This window comes from Mytilus californianus, unplaced genomic scaffold (genome assembly GCF_021869535.1).
Source record: "Mytilus californianus isolate M0D057914Y unplaced genomic scaffold, xbMytCali1.0.p SCAF_3, whole genome shotgun sequence".
Lineage (NCBI taxonomy): Eukaryota > Metazoa > Mollusca > Bivalvia > Mytilida > Mytilidae > Mytilus > Mytilus californianus.
The window spans coordinates 79,701,053-79,721,890 of NW_026262679.1; the positions used below are offsets into that span (position 1 = coordinate 79,701,053).

At 32.2% G+C, this 20,838-nt stretch overlaps 1 protein-coding gene across 1 annotated transcript in view; it reads left to right on the forward strand.

The window, feature by feature from the left end:
• Positions 1 to 508: 508 nt before the first annotated feature.
• LOC127735159 (ubiquitin carboxyl-terminal hydrolase 3-like) overlaps positions 509 to 20,838 on the forward strand; it is a 31,954-nt gene continuing 11,624 nt past the window's right edge. The window contains exons 1-12 of the mRNA XM_052245261.1: positions 509 to 772; positions 3,839 to 3,899; positions 4,431 to 4,517; positions 13,536 to 13,622; positions 14,096 to 14,149; positions 15,114 to 15,255; positions 15,726 to 15,811; positions 16,708 to 16,815; positions 17,322 to 17,435; positions 18,254 to 18,474; positions 19,424 to 19,504; positions 20,049 to 20,167. Coding sequence (XP_052101221.1) covers positions 688 to 772; positions 3,839 to 3,899; positions 4,431 to 4,517; positions 13,536 to 13,622; positions 14,096 to 14,149; positions 15,114 to 15,255; positions 15,726 to 15,811; positions 16,708 to 16,815; positions 17,322 to 17,435; positions 18,254 to 18,474; positions 19,424 to 19,504; positions 20,049 to 20,167 — 1,245 coding nt within the window. The 5' untranslated portion in view covers positions 509 to 687. The remainder of the gene's footprint in view (positions 773 to 3,838; positions 3,900 to 4,430; positions 4,518 to 13,535; positions 13,623 to 14,095; positions 14,150 to 15,113; positions 15,256 to 15,725; positions 15,812 to 16,707; positions 16,816 to 17,321; positions 17,436 to 18,253; positions 18,475 to 19,423; positions 19,505 to 20,048; positions 20,168 to 20,838) is intronic.

Genomic DNA, 20,838 nt, shown 5'->3' on the forward strand with positions numbered 1-20,838 from the left:
CACCATCAAAGATTCTAGAAAATGAAAGTAATACAAATATCCATATGTATAAACTTTGTAAGTTTGTCACCCTTTAAATTATCTTGTTACAGCCCCCGGGCACCCCTTTCACATTTTGTAATTATAACTAATTTAGAATGATATATCTATGTGAAGCATTTTGGACTTGGGAAGATCTTTTTTTGTTGTATTTTGAAGGTTCTTTTGCAATATTCATAGGTCATCTAACATTTTCTACATGTCTATTTTTTATCATTTAAATGGCCTAAATTGAATCAGTATTCCTGTTCAAAGGGGGATAATCACACTTTAATAGACTTGCGTAAAAGTGATCACATGATCTGGCCAAATAACTACGTTCAAAAAATATAGTTACCAACAACTTTATATTGAAAAACATCAACATTGATTGTCACACGGAATGAAGATGATTTCATAAATAATTATAGTTCATTCATTGATGTATTTCATTGACATGCTCGATATTTGCTCAATCATAAATATCCTAATCATAATGAAAGGCGGATGAATTTATATAACTGGAATATGCACGACACGCAGTCTGAAGAATCGCTGTTGATTATTTTAAGCTAAGTTCCGTTACAGTGGTACAAAGAATTTCATACAGGACTGCATTTCCTATTTGTTCAAGCACTGTGTCATCAAAATATCTACATTTTGCATTTTATGGAGTGTCCGCACCTCGAAGAAGCCGTGCAAATATTAGCGCCACCTACAATTGCAGACACAAAAACAAATTTTGTTTGTGCAGGTGAGATATTTGTCATATCCCAGAAAGATACCAACTTTTCCTAATCACATTTCATAGCAATACATTATTTTATTTGTACCAGAACCGTTCCAATTTAAGAAAACGTCGAGAACCATGTGCTTGAAAAATTAGGTCACGCGCCGTCGTTGAATGGCCAAATGTCAGAATCAGTCTAAATCGTTTGTTACTCAGAATTTAAAAGTCGAGGCATTGGTATTGAAATGTTGGTTTAACCCGACATCTTTTTGCATAGCTATGCAACAAAGAATTTATTTATAGCGTTACTATACATAGTTGTGAGCAATCAAAACAATGGCCATTCAAAAGATAAGGGGCCATTTCAAAGAGCAAAAGGCACAACAAGGCCATTCTAACACAAACACGAAATAATCTCTTGATAATTACATTACATGTATGTTTCGTTAGAATCCGTTATTTTGATAGGCTGACAACATTTGCTAGACACTCCAATATTATACTTTATTTCTGTATAAAATACAAGACTGCATGTGCTATCGGTGAAAATGTTAAGATAATAATACATTGAATATAACTCGAAATTTCATGGTTGTGGCATACAAATGTAACAAGTACTGAATTGTTTTACATTGTCATTTCGGGGTCTTTTATAGCTGACTGTGCGGTATGGACTTCATTGTTGAAGGAAGTACGGTGACCTTTCGTGGTTAATTTCTGTGTCATTTGGTCTCTTGTGGAGAGTTGTCTCATTGGCAATCATACCACATCTTCTATTTTATTTTTATACATATATAGACATGAAAAAATTCCCGGCTTTTGAAACTCTATTTTTTTTGCTTTAAAATCTTTCCAGATTGTTGCATGTCATGCAGGATTTGAACTACATAATTGTGGAAGGGGGTTATTTGTCACAAATGATGGTAAACATTTTTCTTTTTGTGGGGGGGGGGGGATTTAATGCCAAAAGAAAGATTATTTTTTTTAGATGAAAGGGGGGCATATGTCCTTTATGGCCCTTAAAAAAATCCACCACTGGTTTTATGTTGAAATTGCAAATTGAAATAAATAGTAGTAGGTTGGAAAATCAGAATAAACCTGTTTCAATTTCTCTTTGACAAAGTCAAGTGGACCAATATGAATTAGTCTATGATATAATCAGTAAAGTCTGCTGAAGGAAAGTATATTAATCAACATATTAGGAAAAATAACCACCATGATTAACTTGCAAGACACACTTGATCTATGTTTACCAGTGCAACATCTGAAAAATTTAAATGTGTTACCATTATCATCTTTGAAATGTTCCCCATCACTGACAGTTACTTTGTAATAATGTCTGGCAATGTAAACACAGACATATGCACCAATGTATCAGTCAACTGGAAAATCCAGAGAGGGACAAAGAACATGAAATCTATACCTTAAATTAGATTTAAGCACACCTCGTTAATTTTGTAAAAGATTTTTTTATTGTAGTCATTTACATGTAGTTCAAACATTCAACTCATTACAATTAATGTTATATAAATTTATAGTTTAGAAAATGAAGATAACATTATTTTACATATATTTCAATAATTTATGAAAAAAGGCTTTAAAGAGCAGGGGGCAGGGTACCAACAAAATGTACATTTGTACATGTATACATGTACACATGTGGAAATGAAGGGAGATAATCATATATGGAAAACTTTTGGATTGTATTGTGACTTGTGTACATTGTAGATATAAAAATATGAATCCTGTATGATTGCCAACGAGACAACTAATAATGAAACAGGCCTCTACAATAACTTTTTTTTCAACTTGTCCAGTAGGACAAGTACAACCCAAAACTTACTTATCCGAATGAAATTGTAACTTGTCCAAAACAAATCTTAATAATAACCTTCTTTGCCTTATAAGTTGATTCAAGGAACAAAATGAATTAAAACAATAGAACAGAATTTGATTTATATCTTTTGAAATACTTTTCAAAAATATGAGTCAAGAACAACTGAATCTAGTCATGTCACAGGGCTTAGGTTCTAGTTTTCATCAATGCCAAAGTCTCATCAGACTCTGCACATGAGGCACCATCTGATAGGCCTGTCAATGTACACTCATTGGATTTGTATCCTGGTTGTTTAAGTTGAAAAAAGATTATTCAAATGCAATCAATAAAAAAAAGAAGATGATGTATGATTGCCAATGAGACAACTCTCTGCAAGAGACCAAATGACACAGAAATTAACAACAATAGGTCACCGTTTTGCAAGTATTGTTTCTTTCTACATATGATCAAATATGATTTTGTGAATTTTATCGTAAATAATTTCCTCATTTTTATTTAAAAAATATTTTTGTTAAAAAAATTACCGGTATGGTATTTATTATAAAGCAACAGAATAAGGTGGGAAACCAGGTACTGATTTGTCTTGGTCCCAATTGTCTCCTGCGTTGCCAAACTGTCTATTAATCATATCTATTAAATATGTCTCCTACGGTGCCAAACTGTCTATTAAACTTAGGAGCTGAATGGAATGGAATCTTTCCCAGCTGGTGAAGAATTGTCTTGTAAAGTTACCTTTTCTGCATCGCTGATTCGGATCAGTAAAACTGGTTTCGAGAATAGTATGCCTTTTACATATTAAAAAGTACCTGACAAAGAACCAGTTTAAAATTATCGGTTTGCAAGTAAACATGTCAAATTAATACTTGTTTTTATACGACCGCAAAAAAATTTTTGTGGTCGTATATTGTTATCTTCTTTTCTTGTTTTTTGTTTATTATTACTTTGTTCATCAAAGTTGGATTAAATTTATTTTCTGCAGAATAATTTTACTTGTCCCGTCGGACAAGCTTGATATTATAGCTTTTACTTGTCCGACCTTTTTTTCCTCTGGTACCGGACAATCGGACAAGCGTTATTGTCGAGGCCTGTGAACTATCCACCAGAGTTCAAATGAAGTGGATGCACATGTATGGACATCAATTCATGTCATTGAATGAAGCCTTGTTATTTTCCCTATTTGAAAATGTTCAAAATTTTATTGTATTTCATGTTTGATAACTGAACTGAAAATTATTATTTTTTTCCCACTGCAGTATGTAACACAGAAAAGAATCCATGGATTTGCACAAACTGTGGGAAAATACACTGTGGACGGTGAGTAGTCTATGCAGTTCTACTTAACAATTTTAAGTTCAGGTTTTTTTTTTTTTTGCAAAATTTGAATTGCTCATCAAACTTTTATATAGAGATGATTTTTTTTTTTCGTTCTAATATTGTGTACAAAACAGTACAATTGAAAATATATAAGTTATATTTCCCTTTACAACAGTTGTGAGCAAACTTTCGAAATGAAGTATGATCCTACAAGTTTCATACCAAATTTATATATAATTAAAGAAACTGTGCAAATTAGATTGACAAGTACATTGTACTTTCCGTAGAAAATTCGAAATACCTCTCAGTATTGGTTGTGGAACTGTACAAAAACAAAGTTTGCTTGAACAGTGAATAGAGATGATGAGGTCTTTCCTTTTCATATATAGTTGTCATTTAATTTGAAAAAATCTGTTATGAATATGATAACCATATGCAAAAGTGTCCCTCTGTCCTAAGATTTTAAAGGTACACCACAGACATTAGATTTTGATATTAAGATTACATTTCAATTAATATATTTACATGTAGATACGTTAATGGTCATGGAAAGTTACACAATGAAGAAAATCCCAACCATTCAGTGTGTATGGACTGTGAATCCTTTGCTGTATTCTGGTAAGTATTTCATCTTACTTGTAACACACAACATGTTCAAAATTACTAAAACAAAAACATTCCTAAAACTATCATATATAGTTATGAAAACATCTCTTGCTGTAAATCAATTTTAAAATGATGTTAAAATATTTCAAGTTAATACATAAAAAATCATGAGTGATTCTAAATAATGAACCTGAAATGTAGTTTTCAACAGTAAAAATATGCTAATTTACTGGGGTAAGAATGCAATAAAAACCAATATGTTAATAGCTTGACTTAATCACTACTTTTGAGATAAAAGATAAAAAAAACCAGTGCATTGAGCACAACATTCTATCCATAAACATTACAAGAAATTTAGCAATGAAATATATACTCAGATATTCAAGTTGCAAAATGAGAGTATATGTATAACCACACTTGTCAAGAAAATTACATAAATTGTGCACAGTGCATTTATCTATTCTAGTATCTGTTCTAAAAATATCAATAATTTCATTGTTAAAGTAATATTTGAAATTAAGAGTTATCTTTCTTTGTCCATAAGTGTAATTGAACAAATACAATGGACATAAAAAAATTGTCAGTAAAATTTCCTGCTCTTTCCAGACTGTTAAAACTGTATGCTATACATAGTTTTTTAGCTCACCTGGCCCAAAGGGCCAAGTGAGCTTTTCTCATCACTTGGCGTCCGTCGTCCAGCGTCCTGCGTCCGTAAACTTTTACAAAAATCTTCTCCTTTGAAACTACTAGGCCAAATTTGACCAAACTTGGCCACAATCATCATTGGGGTATCTAGTTTAAAAAATGTGTCCGGTGACCCGGCCAATCAACCAAGATGGCCGCCATGGCTAAAAATAGAACATAGGGATAAAATGTAGATTTTGGCTTATATCTCTGAAACCAAAGCATTTAAAGCAAATCTGACAGAGGGTAAAATTGTTTATCAGGTCAAGATCTATCTGCTTCGAAATTTTCAGATGAATCTGACAACCCGTTGTTGGGTTGCTGCCCCTGAATTGGTAATTTTAAGGAATTTTGCCGTTTTTGGTTATTATCTTGAATATTATTATAGATAGAGATAAACTGTAAACAGCAATAATGTTCAGCAAAGTAAGATCTACAAATAAGTTTACTTGACCAAAATGGTCAGTTGACCCCTAAAGGAGTTATTGCCCTTTATAGTCAATTTTTAACCATTTTTCGTAAATTTTTGTAATCTTTTACAAAAATCTTCTCCTCTGAAACTACTAAAACAAATTTAACCAAACTAGTCCACAATCATCATTAGGGTATCTAGTTTAAAAAATGTGTCCGATGACCCCGCCGCGAACCAAGATGGCCGACATGGCTGAAAAATAGTACATAGGGTAAAATGCAGTTTTTGGCTCATATCTCTGAAACCAAAGCATTTAGAGCAAATCTTTCAAGGATAAAATTGTTCATTAGGTTAAGATCTATCTGCCCTGAAATTTTCAGACCAATCAGGCAACAAGTTGTTGGGTTGCTGCCCCTGAATTGGTAATTTTAAGAAATTTTGCAGCTTTTGGTTATTATCTTGAATATTATTATAGATAGAGATAAACTGTAAACAGCAATAATGTACAGCAAAGTAAGATCTACAAATAAGTCAACATGACCAAAATTGTCAATTGACCCCTTAAGGAGTTATTGCCCTTTATAGTCAATTTTTTACAATATTCATAAATTTTGTAAATTTTTATACGACCGCAAAAAAATTTTGTGGTCGTATATTGGTATGACGTTGGCGTCGTCGTCGTCGTTGTCGTCGTCGTCGTCGTCCGGCGTCGTCGTCCGAATACATATTGGTTTTCGCACTCTAACTTTAGTTTAAGTGAATGGATCTTTTTGAAATTTGACCATAAGGTTAAATACCACAAAAGGAAGGTTGGGATTGATTTTGGGGGTTATGGTACCAACAGTTAAGGAATTAGGGGCCAAAAAGGGGCCAAAAATGAGCATTTTCTAGTTTCCAGACAATAACTGTGGAACGGTGTATGGATCTCTCTGAAATTATACTACAAATTTCCATACCACAAAGGGATGGTTAGGATTTGCTTTGGGGGTTATGGCTCAAACCGTTTAGGAATTAGGGGCAAAAAAGGGGGAAAACAAGGTTGTCCTGGTTAATGGACAAATACTTTAGTACAAAACATAATTTAAAGCAGTGTAAGGGAGATAAATCAAATACATCATTGAAATTATCTCCCTTACACTGCTTTTAAATTATGTATAAAGTAATGGATAATGAACAATAAAGATAATCTAAAACAGTGTAAGGGAGGTAATCCAAATACAATGTTTTGGTTACTTCCCTTACACTGCTTTTAAATTATGTTTAAAGAAATGCATATTTATAAAGGAAGACCAGTAAAAATATCTGCAAATGTTTTCATCTTTTTTTTTTACCAAAAAATCCATATGAAAGATTTGACACTATATTTTTATTAATTCTATTATAAAATAGATTAAGTTAGCACTATGGTAAATTTAAATGGGTAATTATGGTTGCCAACTCCATTGGAAATTTGAATTGAGATTATGACCATATCTTGAGGGAAAGAATTTTTTTGGGGGAAAAAGGGGGGGGGGGGGGATAAAAAGAAATTGTGGGGGCCAATTTTTTCTCATTTCAGATTTAAAAAATTAAAAAGAATTATTCTTCAAATATTATTTTTATTTCAAATTTCAAATATTGAAAAATTTCAAGAAGTAATCTTTAATTGCACAGTATGGCGCATTAGATTTGTAAAATCTTTGATCACATTTATTTATTTGTTATGCCGAATCTAACAGTGTATTTAGATTTTTAATTTTGGGTCCAGTTTTCAAATTGGTCTACATTAATGTCCAAAGGGTCCAAAATTAAACTTTGTTTGATTTTAGCAAAAATTGAATGTATGAGGTTCTTTGATATGCTGAATCTAAACATGTATTTAGATTTTTGATTTTTGGCCCAGTTTTCAAGTTGGTCCAAATTGGGGTCCAAAATTAAACTTTGTTTGATTTCAACAAAAATTGAATATATGGGGTTCTTTGATATGCTGAATCTAACCATGTATTTAGATTTTTTATTTGTGGACCCCGTTATCTAATTGGTTCATATTGAGGTCAAAAGGGTCCAAAATTAAACTTTGTTTGATTTCATCTAAAATTGAATTATTGGGGTTCTTTGATATTCCAAATCTAACCGTGTATTTAGGTTTTTAATTTTGGGTTCTGTTTTTTAAATTGGTCTACATTGAGGTCCAAAGGGTCCAAAATTAAACTTAGTTTGATTTTGACAAAAATTAAATTCTTGGGGTTCTTTGATTTGCTGAATCTAAACATGTGTTTAGATTTTTGATTATGGGCCCAGTTTTCAAGTTGGTCCAAGATAGGGTCCAGTATTTAAACTTTGTTTGATTTCAACAAAAATTGAATATATGGGGTTCTTTGATATGCTGAATCTAAACATGTATTTAGATTTTTGATTATGGGCCCAGTTTTCAAGTTGGTCCAAATTGGGGTCCAAAATTAAACTTTGTTTGATTTCAACAAAAATTGAATATATGAGGTTCTTTGATATGCTGAATCTAACCATGTATTTAGATTTTTAATTTGTAGGCCCCGCTATCAAATTGGTTCATATTGAGGTCAAGAGGGTCCAAAATTAAACTTTGTTTGATTTCATCGAAAATTGAATTATTGGGGTTCTTTGATATGCCAAATCTAACCGTGTTTTTAGATTTTTAATTTGGGTCCCGTTTTTATACGACCGCAAAAATTGAAAATTTTTTGGTCGTATATTGGTATGACGTTGGCGTCGTCGTCGTCGTCGTCTGGCGTCGTCCGGCGTCGTCCGAAGACACATTGGTTTTCGCACTCTAACTTTAGTTTAAGTGAATGGATCTCCATGAAATTTTACCATAAGGTTCAATACCACGAAAGGAAGGTGGGGATTGATTTTGGGGGTTATGGTACCAACAGTTAAGGAATTAGGGGCCAAAAAGGGGCCAAAAATAAGCATTTTTGTAACTTCCAGACAATAACTTGTGTGTAAGTGTATGGATCTCTCTGACATTGTACCACAAGGTTCCATATCACAAAGGGAAGGCTGTTATTGATTTTGGGGGTAATTGCCTCAAAATTTTAGGAATTAGGGGCCAAAAAAGGGGCAAAAAACAAGCATTTTTCTAGTTTCATGACAATAACTTGTGTGTAAGTGTTTGGATATTTCTGAAATTGTACTACAAGGTTCCATATCACAAAGGGAAAGCTGGAATTGAGTTTGGGGGTAATTGCCCGAAACGTTTAGGAATTGGGGGCCAAAAAGGGGCCAAAAATAAGCATTTTTCTAGTTTCCAGACAATAACTTGTGTTCAAGTGTATGGATCTCTCTGAAATTGTACTGCAAGGTACCATACCACAAAGGGAAGGCTGGGATTGAGTTTGGGGGTGATGAATCATAAGGGGGTTCAAAAAATTTTGGGGGGGGGATTTTTTTTTTTCTTTTTTTCCTTTTTTTTTTCTTTTAAAATTTTCCATTTTAAGTTGGTTATTTCTGATTAATATTTAAAAGCAAATAATAATGATATGGTAGGAGATACACACCAAACAGGATGTGTAAATTATTATATAATAAGTATTGTGCAATAGCAAGAAATTTTCAATTGCACAGTATTGCACAATAGCAAGAAATCTTCAATTGCACAGTATTGCGCAATAGCAGGAAATCTTCAATTGCACAGTATTGCGCAATAGCAAGAAATATCCAATAGCACAATATTGCGCAATAGCAAGAAATTGTCAATTGTACAGTATTGCACAATAGCAAGAAATATTCAATTGCACAGTATTGTGCAAAAGAAGATACTTCGTATAAATTGCTTATTTCTTGATCAATTTCAATGGGGTTTTATTCTTGAATTCTTGGGGTTCTTTAATATGCTGAATCTAACCGTGTATTAAGTTTTTGGATTTTGGGCCCCGTTTTTAAATTGGTCCACATTGAGGTCCAAAGGGTCCAAAATTTAACTTTGTTTGATTTCATCAAAAATTGAATTATTGGGGTTCTTTGATATGCCGAATCTAACCGTGTATTTAGATTCTTAATTTTTGGTTCCGTTTTCAAATTGGTCTACATTAAGGTCAAAAGGGTCCAAAATTAAACTTAGTTTGATTTTAACAAAAATTGAATTTTTAGGGTACTTTGATATGCTGAATCTAAACATGTATTTCGATTTTTGATTATGGGCCCAGTTTTCAAGTTGGTCCAAATCGGGGTCCAAAATTAAACTTTGTTTGATTTCAACAAAAATTGAATATATGGGGTTCTTTGATATGCTGAATCTAACCATGTATTTAGATTTTTGATTTTTGGGCCCCGTTATCAACTTTGTCCACATTGAGGTCAAAAGGGTCCAAAATTAAACTTTGTTTGATTTCATCAAAAATTGAATTCTTGGGGTTCTTTGATATGCTGAATCTAACCATGTATTTAGATTTTTTATTTGTGGACCCGCTATCAAATTGGTTCATATTGAGGTCAAAAGGGTCCAAAATTAAACTTTGTTTGATTTCATCAAAAATTGAATTATTCGGGTTCTTTGATATGCCAAATCTAACCGTGTATTTAGATTTTTAATTTTGGGTCCCGTTTTTAAATTGGTCTACATTAAGGTCCAAAGGGTCCAAAATTAAACTTAGTTTGATTTTAACAAAAATTGAATTCTTGGGGTTCTTTGATATGCTGAATCTAAACATGTGTTTAGATTTTTGATTATGGGCCCAGTTTTCAAGTTGGTCCAAGTTGGGGTCCAAAATTAAACTTTGTTTGATTTCAACAAAAATTGAATATATGGGGTTCTTTGATATGCTGAATCTAAACATGTATTTAGATTTTAGATTTTTGGCCCAGTTTTCAAGTTGGTCCAAATTGGGGTCCAAAATTAAACTTTGTTTGATTTCAACAAAAATTGAATATATGGGGTTCTTTGATATGCTGAATCTTACCATGTATTTAGATTTTTTATTTGTGGGCCCGCTATCAAATTGGTTCATATTGAGGTCAAAAGGGTCCAAAATTAAACTTTGTTTGATTTCATCAAAAATTTAATTATTGGGGTTCTTTGATATGGCAAATCTAACCGTGTATTTAGATTTTTAATTTTGGGTCCCGTTTTTTTAATTGGTCTACATTAAGGTCCAAAGGGTCCAAAATTAAACTTAGTTTGATTTTAACAAAAATTGAATTTTTGGGGTTCTTTGATATGCTGAATCTAAACATGTGTTTAGATTTTTGATTATGGGACCAGTTTTCAAGTTGGTCCAAGTTGGGGTCCAAAATTAAACTTTGTTTGATTTCAACAAAAATTGAATATATGGGGTTCTTTGATATGCTGAATCTAAACATGTATTTAGATTTTAGATTTTTGGTCCAGTTTTCAAGTTGGTCCAAATTGGGGTCCAAAATTAAACTTTGTTTGATTTCAACAAAAATTGAATATATGGGGTTCTTTGATATGCTGAATCTTACCATGTATTTATATTTTTATTTTGTGGGCCTGCTATCAAATTGGTTCATATTAAGGTCAAAAGGGTCCAAAATTAAACTTTGTTTGATTTCATCAAAAATTGAATTATTGGGGTTCTTTGATATGCCAAATCTAACCGTGTTTTTAGATTTTTAATTTTGGGTCCCGTTTTTTAAATTGGTCTACATTAAGGTCCAAAGAGTCCAAAATTAAACTTAGTTTGATTTTAACAAAAATTGAATTCTTGGGGTACTTTGATATGCTGAATCTAAACATGTGTTTAGATTTTTGATTATGGGACCAGTTTTCAAGTTTGTCCAAGTTGGGGTCCAAAATTAAACTTTGTTTGATTTCAACAAAAATTGAATATATGGGGTTCTTTGATATACTGAATCTAACCATGTATTTTGATTTTGGACATTGGACCATAATAGATAAATTAAAAAAATTGAAGTTCTTAGACCACATTCTTTCTGTGTCAGAAACCTATGCTGTGTCAAATATTTAATCACAATCCAAATTCAGAGCTGTATCAAGCTTGAATGTTGTGTCCATACTTGCCCCAACTGTTCAGGGTTCGACCTCTGCGGTCGTATCAAGCTGCGCCCAGCGAAGCATTTTATTACAAAATATTTTCCACTGTAACTACTGGGCCAAGTTCATTATAGGTAGAGATAATTGTAAGCAGCAAGAATGTTCAGTAAAGTAAGATCTACAAACACATCACCATCACCAAAACACAATTTTGTCATGAATACATCTGTGTCCTTTGTTTAATATGCACATAGACCAAGGTGAGCGACACAGGCTCTTTAGAGCCTCTAGTTTCATCATGTAATAAAAGGTTTATTTTGTTGTTTTTCTTATTTGTTATGAAACTTTGTTACTGGTACATTTTAAGCTCACCTGGCCCGAAGGGCCAAGTGAGCTTTTCTCATCACTTGGCGTCCGTCGTCGTCATTAGCTTTTTACAAAAATCTTCTCCTCTGAAACCACTGTGCCAAATTTGACCAAACTTGGCCATAATCATCAATAGGGTATCTAGTTTAAAAAATGTGTCCGATGACCCCGCCAACCAACAAAGATCGCCACCATGGCTAAAAATAGAACATAGGGGTAAAATGTAGATTTTGGCTTATATCTCTGAAACCAAAGCATTTAGAGTAAATCTGACATAGGGTAAAACTGATTATCAGGTCAAGATCTATCTGCCCTGAAATATTCAGACAAATCTGACAACTTGTTGTTGGGTTGCTGCCCCTTGAATTGGTAATTTTAAGGAAATTTTGCAGTTTTTGGTTATTATCTTGAATATTATTATAGATAGAGATAAACTGTAAACAGCAATAAACGAAAGTAAGATCTACAAATAAGTTGTCATGACCAAAATTGTCAGTCGACCCCTTTAGGAGTTATTGCCCTTAATAGTCAATTTTTAACAATTTTTTGTAAATTTTTGTAATCTTTTATAAAAATCTTCTTCTCTGAAACTACTGAGACAAATTTAACCATACTTGGCCATAATCATTATTAAGGTATCTAGTTTAAAAAAAATTTCCGATGACCCAGCCTTCTAACCATTATGGCCGACTTGGTTACAAATAGAACATAGGGGTAAAATGCAGTTTTTGGTTTATATCTCTGAAACTAAAGCATTTAGAGCAAATCTGACCGGTAGCAAAAATGTTCATCAGATTTAGATTTATCTGCCCTGAAATTTTCAGACGAATCCGACAACCCGTTGTTGGATTGCTGCCCCTGAGTTAGTAATTTTACAAAAATTTTGCAATTTTTTGTTATTATCTTAGATATCATTATAATATCTAATATCTAATACTATTAATTATGATTTTAACCTAATTTTACATGATTTCCAAAGCATCAGTAAATACAGGTGAGCGACACAGGCTCTTGAGAGCCTCTAGTTCTGTTTTACTGAAATTTAGTTGGTGTATTTGTTAAAGTTGAATTGTAACCCTGCAGTTTATTGTCTCGTCACGGAAAGCAATACGTACTCGTAGTGATTGCTTTGCTGGCAACAGCTTGAGTGACGACAGCATCAACAATTGTCAAGTTTTCTGCTTAAGTTAGTTAAATAAAAACTACTTGTGATATATCATTGATATTTAATATGAAGTTGCATTACTATCAGATCATATCAATTTGACGACTATTTTGAGGCCCTGTCCAAGGGACAGGGTCCAGTGACATTGAATTCATTAGCTATTTTCAATGTAAAGTTTTCTGCTCAAGTTAGTTTGGTAGGATCTTCTTGTGGTAGATCATTGATATTTTGTATGAAGTCGCATTACTATCAGTACATATCAGTTTGACGATTATTTTGAGGCCCTGCCCCCTTGAACATGCTCCAGTGACTTTGAATTAATAAGCAATGTTGCTGTTCATCAGATTGTCTTTTTCTTAACTTTATGACGACAGGCTAGACATATCTTTGTGTCAGCAATTTATATGTATAATGTGTTACTTTAAATTTCAGTTATGCCTGTGACGAATTTGTCATTAATGATACAGAACAGGGCCATCTAGACAAGTTACGGAGACATGTGATTCAGCTTTTAATGAGGTACAGCTATACCAGTTGGTTAGAAGGATCCAAAGAACTCATGTTCTATGTTAAAATGTATATATGGAAAAAATAACGACTAGATAATGATTACATTACTTGACTACTTTTATATCAATCATCCGTTAATAGTTTACATGTCCTTTTAAGTGAAATTATGCCAAAGGGGGAACGGTATATGAATTTGTGAGTTATTTACGCAAAAGTTGTGGAAGCAGGGAGTAGGCAGGCTTTTTCAAGAGTCGTAGGGGTCAACAATTGTTAAAAGATTGTGATAAGATTTATGAATCACAGGTCAGACATACATAGATATAAGAAGATGTGGTACGAGTGCCAATGAGACAACTCTCCATCCAAGTCAAAATTTATAAAAGTAAACCATTATAGGTCACAGTACGGTCATACATATATGTATATTGCTTTAAACATATTTTTTCACTGGGTTGGTAATTTAAGTGTGGTTTTTTTTTCAGAGTTGACACATGTCCAAAGCATGAACATTGTGATGAGAATTCCGAAAATAATAAGTAAGTAACAAAAAGAATATGATCTGTTAAATACATTTATCTTCACATTCATGTAAATCTATACAAATATAGATTATTTCTCTGCACTTCCATCTTAATTTACAGAGGTAAATTTTAAGATGTGTCCTTTTATTGTCCTTTTAATGAATTTAGATTTGCCACCTATATGCACTAGACTCCAATCTTAATTGACTAGGATTGTCAGTTTTCCTTTCGAAGGTCGGTGGTTTTCTCCGGGCTCTCTGGCTTCCTCCACCAATAAAAACTGTCCGCCACGAAATAGCCCAAATATGGCGCTTAAAAGTGGCGTTAAAACACCAACAATCAATCAATCATAGCTGAAAAATTTAGATTAAGCATAATTACCTAAAAACATCCTTATACATACAAATTATTGTATACATGATACATCTTCTCTATTTCTTTGCATGTTGCATAAACTATTCCCTGATGTATACTCAAATTTCAATTGATTAGTAAATTTGACAAAGGCCATGTATCAAGCATTTGAAAAAATCTAAAATGATAAAATGAATAGTACATAACAATGTTTAAGGAATAAGGGCTTTAGGTATTCTCAGTTTTCAAAAACAAATAGTGGAAAAAAATTATTCATAAAAGCTTATAATGATCTGAAGGTTGGGTCAGAGATTAAAAATTTTTTTTCAAGCTTCAGTATTTCAGAAATGTGCCTAGCTTGTCAACCAAAACTGACTAGAGCAAATTTGCATAGTGAAAAAATTTCCCATAATGTTGACTGAAACTGGATAACTCTCATGACTTAAGTTACCTACTATAAATTTTGTTACTCGATGCAAATAAATATTTCCTTGGAAAAAAGTTCTTGCTTCTTGCTGTTCAGCACATAATTTCAGTTGTATGAGTTACATTTGTTATATGTAATGATAATGTGTTACAGGTATTTCATTAAATCATGTAATTTTTTTCATGTATCTTTTAATAGTTCACAGAATCGCACACAGTTAACATTACGACCAAAAAGTAGAAGAAATTCAACAGAATCGCAAGAAAATGTCCCACACAGTAAGCGAAGAAATTCAACAGAAACACAAGAGAATGATCCAAAAAGGAAAAGATTAAAAAAGGTAAAACAAATTTACAACACTCACAAAAAATTATTTTTAAAGCTGTTATCCTAATGCTAGCAAGTTAAAGGTAAAGTTGGCTTGCTTGCTTTGTTTGTATAAATGTTTGCTCAAGCATTGTAATTAAGATTGACATCTGCAATCAATAGATAGGCGGGGCTTCAACTTGTACACATTGCTTAACTTCCAATAACAAAAGTATAATGTATACAAGCTGAAACCCCACTTATCTATTAATAGCAGATGTCAATCTTAGTTACAATGCTTGAGCAAACATTTATACAAACAAAGCAAGCAAGTTAACCAAACCTTTAACTTGCTAGCATAAGCATAACAGCTTTAATCAAAAATGCAATTATGCCTTGTTTTTAGCATTAGGATAACAGCTTTATCAAAAATACAATTATGCCTTGTTTTGATTTAAAAAAATTCCAATTCTGTAATTTAAAAGTTGTGTTTTCTAATTACAGGAAGATAGAATATCTCGGCCCAGATCATCTGGTCTACGTAACCTTGGAAACACATGTTTCATGAATGCAGTATTACAGTCACTTAGGTAGAGATTATATTTTATTTGTTATGGTTGATATACTTACAATGGATTCATTACAACTTCACTTTTAAAGTAAAAAATCAGAAAAATAAGTTCAATATGAGATGGACCATGAAATAAATATAAGCTTAAGATGCTACAAATTCAGTTGATATAACCATGTAGCAAGAATAAAACTATGTTGAAGAAGAAATTATATCAAAAAATTCATGAGTTTTTCAAATTGTCTATCTAAAGCAAAACAAAACACTATTTAATGTGTTGTGTTATAAATTGATGTAAACAACTGCCTTTGTTTCTTACTGATAGATAACATTTTTGAACTACACTTTTTGTTGCTGCAAAAATAGGATTTATATTACTATATATAAGAATTGTTGTTTTGATGCCCCACCTACGATAGTAGTAGGGGCAATAATGGCCCGCATTATGTTTTCTGGTCTGTGCGTCCATTCGTTCGTCCGTTAGTCTGTCCGTCCATCTGTCCCGCTTCAGGTTAAAGTTTTTGGTCAAGGTAGTTTTTGATGAAGTCGAAGTCCTATCATCTTGAAACTTAGTACACATGTTCCCTATGATATGATCTTTCTAATTTTAATGCCAAATTAGAGTTTTGACCCCAATTTCATGGTCCACTGAACATAGAAAATAATAGTGGGGCATCCGTGTACTATGGACACATTCTTGTTTTGTATTATTGTAATTGCTGCTTAACTGCTAATTGATGCTAATTAATTGTTTTCCAGCAAACAGTATTTGATTGGTATTTTGATGTTTTTTATGAAAATACTTCATAATATCATAGGCTTATATAAATACATTTATCAAATTTGACTGTGTATGAAATTTTTGTGAATAAGAATATAAAGATTTCATTGCATTCCCTTTGTTTATTTTTTTAGTAACATTCAGCAGTTCTGTGGGTATATCAAGCAACTGCCATCTTTAGAAGAAAAGTCAACAAAAAAGAAACACATAACTAGAAAGGCCTCTAAAACAGAAGAGGATATGTAAGATTATATTGATTGGTGTTCAGTTAACATTGTATTTGTGGTGTTTAAGACTTATGAAGGAAGTTTTGGTTCTTCATTTTTCATTGAGGAACACTAGTTTACATATGGAATTTGGTTTCCAGGGAAGTCAATTTGAAACTGTATGTTAAAGATATCTGTTATGACTTCATTAATGTAAATTTAAGTGTTAAAATTGCTTCTCTGGTGAATATTGTATTTTTCATAGTGATTTAGACCCAACAAGAGTTGGAGTATGAGCTGTGCACTTCTGTCTGACTTGAAAACAATACTTGGGTGGAAACTGTTGGATTGTAACGAATTTATAAATAGAAATAAGAGCAAGTTTTGACACTCGAATTTCACATAGCATCCTGTTATAAAACAGATTTTTAAATTCCAAATTGTTATTTTTAAATCCCATTATAAACTCATTTTGCCTCTTTACAGGATTTAGACATAATCTTTGTTCAATGAATATAATATTTTCTACTCTTATTTTGTAGATTGTTAATAGAGGAAGTAAGAAAAACATTGATAGCATTATGGCAGGGAACAAAAGGAGCCATTTCACCTGAATCTCTTTTCTGTGTTATTTGGAAAGTAGTACCTAGATTTAGGTAGGTTAGCCAAAACATGGGTTTGTGATACATTGTGTTTATATACATTTATTGGAAGAAAAATACAGATTAATGTATTAATAACTTTAAGCTGTAATAAGAGTTGAATACACAGGTAGTAAATTGTTTTCTCCCAAGATATTGATTTTAATTTTTTTTTTTTTTTTATTATTTTCTCTCAATGGCATTTGAAACTGCTGACTGAAAGTGCATTTTTTCTAAATCCTTCCAAAAAACCCATAATATTTACAGAATAGACATATTCAGTTTCATTTGTGTATCATCTTGATGAAGTTACAGAGAGGTTTAGGAATGCTGTTTTCACCCTTGGTGCTGTCAACTGTTCAAGTTTGATATTAGGTCAGTTTAAGGGGAACCACTTATTGTAAGTCAATGATATTTGGTCGGCAGTTCAATTACCATGGGAACATGGAGATATTTGACTCCAACTCTCAGTCATGTTCCATTGACAGTGAAAATTTGGAATAGTTTACATGTTACACAGGTGAAACATACATGTATTTCTTTGTGAACAGTTTATTTATATATTATTCAAGTTACAAGTAAACTGCTGTACATTAGCACTAAAACTAATTGCTTTTAATTCTTCATTTGTTGAAATAAATTATGATAAATAAAATATAGGTTCTGATGATATATTTGGGGATTGCTGTCTTTCTCATTCCACAGAGTTCTAATTAAAAATTAACTCTAATCAAACAGGTTCTTAATATTATTTTTGATGTTCTATGTTAAGTAACCAGTTTGTATGTATGTATGATAGTCTTTCAACTGACGGAATATTTTATTCATTTCAGAGGTTATCAGCAACAAGACGCCCATGAATTCATGAGATATTTGTTAGATAGATTACACACAGAACTTCTTTCATTGTTACCTTATCCCAATAATAATAGTCCGTTTATAGGTCCGAAAGGAAAAAGTACAATTGTAACTGCCATTTTTGGTGGTTTACTTCAGAATGAAGTTACGTGTTTGGAGTGTCGAATGGAATCAAAGAAACATGACCCATTTCTAGGTTAGTATTTCTAACTCCAGACACCTAGAGTATTCCCTTTGTTTTTATACCCCAACTCTTATAGTGGTGGCAATATTGCCAACAAATATTTTTGTCACACATTTCTCAAGAACCACTGAACAGAACAACTTTTTTGGTCAGCAGTTTGACAGTGATGAGTTGTATAGTTGGATCTGTCAGAAAAAAAGTATAACAAAAATACTGAACTCCAAGGCAAATTCAAAAAGGGGGGAAGTCCATAAAAATTGACAAAATCAAACGCTATTAACCAATGGAATAAGTGAAAAACAACTCATATTCCTGATTTGATACAGGCATTTTTCGAACTACATGTAGCTAAACCTCCCACTTGTATGACAGTTGTTTATAGTTCTGTTATGTTGACAAAATTGGGTGAGCAACTCAGACATAATAGGTTAATGTGACAATAATTGGATCCAACAGTCAAAACTGTAAACTAACATCCCAGACGTACGACAGAACTGACTAAAAAATTCAAGCAAACATACAAATTAATCTAACAAAGACGCCAACAAGTGTAGTACATAGTAAAAAAGTAAAAAATGAAAACAACACGTTATAAATTTCATGTGTCCGAAGTTTGACAATGACGTAAAAAATAAAAGTTTTTGTCGTTGATAGTACATACCGTATATAGTATACACTTTCTCGACAGAGTAATAATTAAGTCAATATAAATACAAAACACCTTCCTGCTTTCTGATACCTTGAATTAAGAGTGGGGTATACTTTGCATGACAAGGTGTGCATGCCAAACTCAACTGTAGTGTAGTTGAAATACAAATCCTTTATTGTTATTAGTTACTTAGGTGTATACCTTTATTTTGAAAAGTGCCTGTACTTGGTACCTCATACCTCGAGATAATTGATAAACATGATTCAAATGACTACATTTGGATAATTGATGTGTTTTGTTTTTATTTTACAGATCTTTCACTAGATATTCCACCTCAGTTCAGTACCAGATCATCAAAAATTAAAGAAGGTGATCCAGTATGTCGCCTAGAAGGTACACAATAAAACAGTAGGACCTAGGAAAATATATTACAATCCTAAAACTTCAGAAGTTTTAAAAATTAACGGTTCATTTAAATACTTATGACATTACTAAGTATGTGTCAAGTCCTAAGTAAGATATGACTTGAGAGCATCCTATTAATTACATCCAAATTAAAAAAAATGGTGCAATCAGGTTTACTTTTGATTGGTTGTATTATTTTTGTGGATTGAGGAAACATTGTGTTTTCGGGGATACTTGAATTTGGTTTTGACATATTGCATACAAGCATTAAAAAAAAATATATTTTTTTGAAATTTTGAATCCGTGGTTTTACCTACCCCTCTAACTCCAGCAGTATTGGTACTCCACAAATAATACTAATTCAAAGTACTTCTGTTCACAATATTGATTTGGGAGTTAATTTGAAAATTCTGTCAACAAAATTAATGTAATGTACATAATCTCTAAATAGCTGTTTATTGTCTTCAATAAATGGTTTGATTAAGTAGCATTATCTGTAAAAAAGCAAACATGTATTTGTCTTCTTTTTCAGATTGTCTTTCAAGTTTTACAGAGTTAGAAGAATTAGAAGCTTCTGAACTGTATATGTGTAGTAATTGTAAAAAGAAGCAACGTTCCACCAAGAAATTCTGGATTCGCAGGTTGCCAAATGTAAGAAAATTCTACAAGTTGTTACAACAGTTAACCGAACTAGCAGAGATTTTTCCAAAGGACGTGAAGTTCTGCACCATTTATTTAAATTTATAATCTAAATAAATTATAGGGTTTCTCATACAAAAAAGTACAACCTATTTCTGCCTATTTTATTTATAGATAACAGTGGATGCATATTTTCTCTTTATAATATTTAAATAGACTGCCCAGAAAAAAACTACAGTAAGATTGATTCATGATTGAACATATCTGTAAATGTCAGATTTGATAACAAAAAGCTTCAATATAGAAATTAAGTACTATCTAAAAAAAAAAAAAACCACTAAGAAAATTGCTAAGTGAAATGCATAAAAAAAAAGTAAACAGATCAGTGATGAAATAAACAGCCGACATCTTTTTTGTTTGAGTAACTGTGATATAGAATGATAGGACTGAGATCTGTTTTACTTCATTATTCTGCCATTTCGTCATCTTCAACTTCAGATTTTCTGATCTAAAAAAACCATTAACAACGGCTTAATCTTTTCCCCTGTAAAATTCAAGGATCTGCCCATAAGTTTTATTTGAATATGATGTCTGGCCTTTGAATTTTGTTTTGCATCACATCATGAGTATTGTTGTGATAAGGCTGCATCCACTTTCGTTGAAAATAGGGAAAGAGTGTCCTC